This window comes from Anomaloglossus baeobatrachus, chromosome 1 (assembly GCF_048569485.1).
Source record: "Anomaloglossus baeobatrachus isolate aAnoBae1 chromosome 1, aAnoBae1.hap1, whole genome shotgun sequence".
Lineage (NCBI taxonomy): Eukaryota > Metazoa > Chordata > Amphibia > Anura > Aromobatidae > Anomaloglossus > Anomaloglossus baeobatrachus.
In genome coordinates, this window is record NC_134353.1 from 292,528,808 (window position 1) to 292,535,435 (window position 6,628).

Sequence of the window (6,628 nt, forward strand, 5' to 3'; positions counted from 1 at the left end):
ACATAGCCAGACTACACATCGAGTAATTAACCCGATGTGGTACTCTGGCTAGGAGTGCAGGGAGCCAGCGCTAAGCGGTGTGCGCTGGTAACCAAGGTAAATATCGGGTTGGTTACCCGATATTTACCTTAGTTACCAAGCGCAGCATCGCTGCTGGCTGGGGGCTGGTCACTGGTTGCTGGTGAGATCTGCCTGTTTGACAGCTCACCAGCAACCCGTGTACCGACGCTGCAGCGATCCCTGCCAGGTCAGGTTGCTGGTGGGATCGCTGGAGCGTCGCTAAGGGCCACTTTGCACATAACGACATCGCAAGCCGATGCTTGCGATGCCGAGCACGATAGTCCCCGCCCCCCGTCGCAGCAGCGATATCTTGTGATAGCAGTCGTAGCGAACATTATCGCTACGGCAGCTTCACAGGGATTCACCTCTCCTGCGACGTCGATCTGGCCGGCGACTCGCCTCCTTATTAAGGGGGCGGGTCGTGCGGCGTCATAGCGATGTCACACGGCAGGCGGCCAATAGAAGCGGAGGGGTGGAGATGAGCGGGACGTAAACATCTCGTCCACCTCTGTACTTCCGCATAGCCGTCGTGAGCTGCAGGACGCAGGTAGGAGATGTTCCTCGCTCCTGCGGCTTCACACACAGCGATGTATGCTGCCGCAGGAACGAGGAACAACATCGTACCTGTCGCAGTCGCGTAATTATGGAATTCCCAGACACTACACCGATGATACGATTACGACGATTTTGCGCTCGTTAATCGTATCATCTAGTATTTACACACTACGATGTCGAGTGCGATGCCGGAAGTGCGTCACTTTCGACATGATCCCTCCGACATCGCACCTGTGATGTCGTAGTGTGCAAAGTGCCCCTTAGTGTGACGGTATCTTAAGTAAGGGGTACTTCTCACATAGCGAGATCGCTAGCGAGATCGCTGCTGAGTCACGGTTTTTGTGACGCAGCAGTGACCTCATTAGCAATCTCGCTGTGTGTGACACTGAGCAGCGATGTGGCCCCTGCTGTGAGAACGCTGCTCGATGCACACACTGCTGGTTCATTTTTTTATTGTTGCTCTCCCGCTGTGAAGAACACAGTGCTGCGTGTGACAGCGAGAGAGCAACAATCTGAATGTGCAGGGAGCAGGGAGCCGGCGTCTGGCAGCCTGCGGTAAGCTGTAACCAAGGTAAACATCGGGTAACCAAGGTGGTTACCCGATATTTACCTTATTGAAACAGCAGAAAAAAAGTCTTTAAATTTGCCTTATATTACATCATATCCCATGGCCCAAGAACCACCAACACCAAAGTAAGTTGCACATAGAGAAACTTTAATTGGTTGGGTCAAGCATATAAATATTACATGGGATATAAAAATTGTGACAAGTAAGAAGGTTAAATGACACATAAGAGCGAATAAAGAACCCCATGTGGGGCTGCATGGATCAAATTAGGTGCACACAAAAGGGTGTACTCCCAGCAGGGCCAGTGTAAGTGCCTTTTACAAAACGCAGGTTCACCTAATCAAGAACTCTAGGCACATTACAAATAAATGAACAGGAATATATTCCCAGCAGAGCCAGTGTAAGTGCCTATACAGAAGATAAATTCACAGTCAGTGACAGAATAACACCTTAATAGATGACAATAGGCATGTTACTCACACACATCATCCGGTGAACAGGGATGTGTTCCCAGCAAGGTCAGTGTAAATGCCATTGCAATAAACAGGTTCACAGTGAGTGATAGAGTAACACTTAAGTATATGAACATAGGCACACTGCCCAGGCATCTAGTCCAATGGACAGGGATATATTCCCAGCAGGGCCAGTGTACGTGCCTATATCATAAACAGGTTCACAGCAAATGACAGAGTAACACTTTAGTGAATGACAATAGGCACATTACACAAACACATGGTCCAGCGAACAGGGAAATATTCCCAGCAAAACCAATGTAAGTGCCTTTCCAAGTTCACAGTAATGACAGGATAACACTTAGTACATAATCATAGGCACATTACCCAAACACATAGCCCGGTGGATATTCCACCAATTATAGCACTCACATGCAGTCACACAAGGGGAAAAAAGTCCCAATACGTATTTCGTGATGACTTCCTCAGGGGACCATGGACAAAAGGAGGGAAATGGTTGCATTTATACACTAGTGTATATTAGATCATTTGCAGCACCTGTCGCTGCTACAGAGCACTAAGGCACACTGAGCAGGCGTGGGTGGCTACTCCAGCATCACCTGGGCCAGGGAAAACCCCTTTGATGACGTCAATATTACCCAGGGGACACTTCAAGGAGAGCCACACACACTGCACATGTGCAGAGCCGCAAACAGGAAGTAAAGCTGCAAATGCCATGTCTACTCCTGGCAAAAGAAAGGGCAAATCGCATTGGGAATCATACAAAGTGCATAGCACTATAGAGGGATAAGAATACATATAATTACATCATAATTACATCCAGTACTGTATACATAGAGCGTAAGGACATTATTCATGCATATAACAACATATTAAACAGTAAGACGCAGTCCAGTGAACAATCTCATATAGACGATCAGGATATACTGTATTCCTTCCCAACTCATTCTCCAATGCAGGCAGACCACCAGGTTAGTGACACAGAGAAATATTGCACCAAGAGCACAAACGTAGACAACTGTAGAAAAAAGAGGACACAAAGAATCCAGTTAAAAAAATATTTATAAAAACCATTATGTACAAAGCAGATTCAATCACAGGGGATCCGCAACCAAACAAATATTGCCCGTAATGGGGTATATGTCAACCGCAGACGAGACCTACTGGATTATAAATAGGAACTAAAGGTCTGCCTCTCATTCAAACCTCGAGGGGCCACTGTGTCCAGGAGAAATATCCAACGACATTCAACCCGTGCCAACACCTTATGAATATTACCACCCCTCAATCCAAGGTGTACACGGTCAATCCCCCTCACCTTAAAGCTTGAGGGGTCAGACCCGTGATGCACCCTAAAATGGCGGGGGATGGTCTTCAGGGAATCAACATCCTCAGGTTTCGCTTTTTTAGCCGCGATGATGTCCCTAGTATGCTCCCTCGTCCGGACCCGCAATTCACGACTAGTGAGTCCGACATATATTAAGTCGCAAGCGCACGTAGCGTAATAAATTACGCCCGTGCTACTGCAAGAAATATATTGCCGGATCTCGAATGTTTTGGAGCCGTCCGAGGAGGCAAAGGATGTTGCCCTGATGATGTTACCGTGACGGCACGCAATGCATGAGCCACATGGAAATGATCCACAGATAGAACGTCCCATCATAAATGGTGGTTTCTTTTGTGCCACATAGTGGCTGTGGACCAACATATCACGTAGGCTCCGGCCCCGACGTGCCGTCATGAGGGGTCGGTCTGGAAGCATATCTTTCAGCACAGGTTCCGTTTGTAAGACAGACCAGTGCTTAGTTAATATGCCACGAATATGATCCCATTGACGGTTGAATGAGGAGATAAAACGCACCTTCGGTTCAGCAGGCTTCGTCTTATCAGGATTGAAACGTAAAAGAAGTCGGTCTCTCGGAGCTACTTTAGCCCGACTATAGGCCTTTTTAATGGATCTGGAGCTGTACCCTCTCTCCCTGAATCTATCACGCATCTCACTGGCCCTACCCTCAAATGTATCCGTCTCTGAGCAAATCCGTTTCAAACGGATAAATTGCCCAGTAGGGATAGCATTGATGGTCGAATGTGGATGGCCAGAAGATGCGTGTAACAAAGCATTCACAGAGGAGGGTTTCCGATAGATGTCAGTGGTCAGAAGACCCTGATCATTAATGGAAATGCCAATGTCCAAAAAATCGACCCTAGTCGGATCAGCCTGATAAGTGAGGTAGATGTTATAAGAATTGGAGTTCAAGTGGCGCACAAAGCCCTCAAGCTCCGGGGCGGTCCCCCCCCAGATGACAAAGATGTCATCGATGAAGCGGAGCCAGCACTGCACATGGGAGCTGGCCGGCACGCCGTCGCCGAAAACCTCCCTCTCCCAGTATCCCAGGAAGAGGTTTGCGTACGACGGCGCGCAAGCCGCCCCCATCGCAGTGCCGCGCCGCTGGAGGAAGAACCGCTCACCGAAGGTGAAGGCGTTGTGCGTCAGTACGAACTCCAATAATTCCAGAATCAGGTGTTGTAATGGTGGTGCCCAGTTGCTCATACCCAGGAAATACTCAACTGCCTGCAGGCCGTGCTCGTGACAGATATTCGTGTATAAGGTCTCGACATCCAGAGTCGCCAGCAAAATCCCACGCTCAACCGTCAAGCCATCAATCCTCCTAAGGACGTCCGAAGTGTCTCTGACATGGGAGGGCAGCGTCTCAACCAAAGGTTGGAGATAGAAATCGATAAATTTGCATACTGCATCGCATAGCCCTCCGATGCCAGAGACAATCGGACGTCCAGGGGGAACCCGAGGGTTTTTATGTATTTTAGGCAAGAGGTAGAACGTGGGTGTTACCGGCATATCTGGAAGGAGACCATCATACATCTTTTTAGTAATGGTACCTGAGGCAAGAGCATTCTCGAGTATGAGCATCAGCTGGGTGAGGAAAACACTAGTTGGATTAGAGGGCAGCATCTGGTAAAAGTCTGCATTTCTTAGTTGTTTATATACCTCCCGCTCGTACATGGCAGATGGCCAGACCACCACGTTACCCCCCTTGTCCGCCGGTTTAATGATTACTCCCTCCATTTTCCTTAATTCCTCAAGGGCCCGTCGATGTTTAACAGAAAGGTTGTTATTTTTTACTCTCTTGGAGAGAGATCTCAAGTCACCCATAACTAGGTCATGGAAGACTTGGACCTGAGGGCACAGCGAAAATGGGGGGAACGTGGTGGAGCGCGGGTACAAACGTGTAGGAAAAATATTATCCAACTCACCAGATGCCTGTCCCTCCAATTCTTCAAGTATCCGCACAGCCTCCTCCTCCCTCTCCATGGTACAGGGATTCAGACTGGATCCTCTAGCGTGTATTTTATGGAGAACCACCTTTCTGAGGAACAGATTCAGGTCCTTAGCGACTGTAAAAAGATCAAAACTACAATCAGGTACAAAGGTTAAACCTAATTTTAGGACCTCAATCTGGTCATCAGACAGTTGGACCTGAGACAAGTTAATCACCTCCAGTTGGTTGGAATTGCCCTTCTTTGGAATTGCTCCCAAGGTAGATTTTCCAGGGGCTGGGGGTGTTTTATCGGGTCTATTTTTACCCGAAAAACCTCTCGTTACAGGTCTAGATGAAGAGCTTTCATCCTCCATTGAGGAGATGGAGGAGGCCGATACGGAGTTAGGGAGTCCGACAAAATGTCTCCTCCGGCGTGTTGTCCCCTTCCATCGATACACCTGCTGGTTTTTATAATCAGTAACGTCACGTTGATATTTTTTTGTTTTGGTAGAGACCAACTCCTTTTCCCATTTAACAAACTCCTTATTCAATGTCTCATGGAAATTCGATAACTCAGCGGGGGTGAGTTCCTTCGTGGTCCGGTCTTGTAACACAGAAATCTCCTCATCAATGGCACGGAGAGAGGCCTCATTGTTATTAATAAGAAGCCCCATAAAGGACCTGGAGCAAGCAGAAGCTGCTTCCTCCCAGTCCCTTTTAAACGTCTCATCCGTGACACTGAAAGAGGGAAAGACCTGTACCCTAAGCCCTCTAGGTATTAACCCCCGATCAACATAGCGCTGCATGAAGGCCTTGTTCCACCAGAGTCTCATTCTGCGGTTGAACAATGATTTGACTTGGTTGCAAAGCTCCCTATGATTTCTTGAATCCACTGAATTGTCCACTTCGCCCTCTGTGTCAAAAACCTGGTTCAATTGAGTTTGCCACGTGGATTCACGGGCTTTAAAGTCCATACTGCCTGGAAAAAGAACTGTGAAAAAACACAGAGAGAGACAATTAGCAACAACCAGGACAGTTAAAGCAGACTTATATAAGGTAAAAGGCAACAACTTCAGGGACATATTGAAACAGCAGAAAAAAAGTCTTTAAATTTGCCTTATATTACATCATATCCCATGGCCCAAGAACCACCAACACCAAAGTAAGTTGCACATAGAAAAACTTTAATTGGTTGGGTCAAGCATATAAATATTACATGGGATATAAAAATTGTGACAAGTAAGAAGGTTAAATGACACATAAGAGCGAATAAAGAACCCCATGTGGGGCTGCATGGATCAAATTAGGTGCACACAAAAGGGTGTACTCCCAGCAGGGCCAGTGTAAGTGCCTTTTACAAAACGCAGGTTCACCTAATCAAGAACTCTAGGCACATTACAAATAAATGAACAGGAATATATTCCCAGCAGAGCCAGTGTAAGTGCCTATACAAAAGATAAATTCACAGTCAGTGACAGAATAACACCTTAATAGATGACAATAGGCATGTTATTCACACACATCATCCGGTGAACAGGGATGTGTTCCCAGCAAGGTCAGTGTAAATGCCATTGCAATAAACAGGTTCACAGTGAGTGAAGGTGATAAGTGAGGTAGATGTTATAAGAATTGGAGTTCAAGTGGCGCACAAAGCCCTCAAGCTCCGGGGCGGTCCCCCCCCAGATGACAAAGAT

The 6,628-nt window shown here is 47.3% G+C and overlaps 1 protein-coding gene across 1 annotated transcript; it reads right to left on the bottom strand.

The window, feature by feature from the left end:
* Positions 1–1,487: 1,487 nt before the first annotated feature.
* On the bottom strand, positions 1,488–6,187 carry LOC142291977 (uncharacterized). The gene is made up of 2 exons (XM_075336982.1): positions 4,930–6,187; positions 1,488–2,674 (listed from the first exon to the last, which is right to left on the bottom strand). Exons 1-2 carry the CDS (start codon positions 6,014–6,016, stop codon positions 2,529–2,531), a joined length of 1,233 nt encoding a protein of 410 aa, XP_075193097.1. The 5' UTR covers positions 6,017–6,187; the 3' UTR covers positions 1,488–2,528.
* Positions 6,188–6,628: the final 441 nt, after the last annotated feature.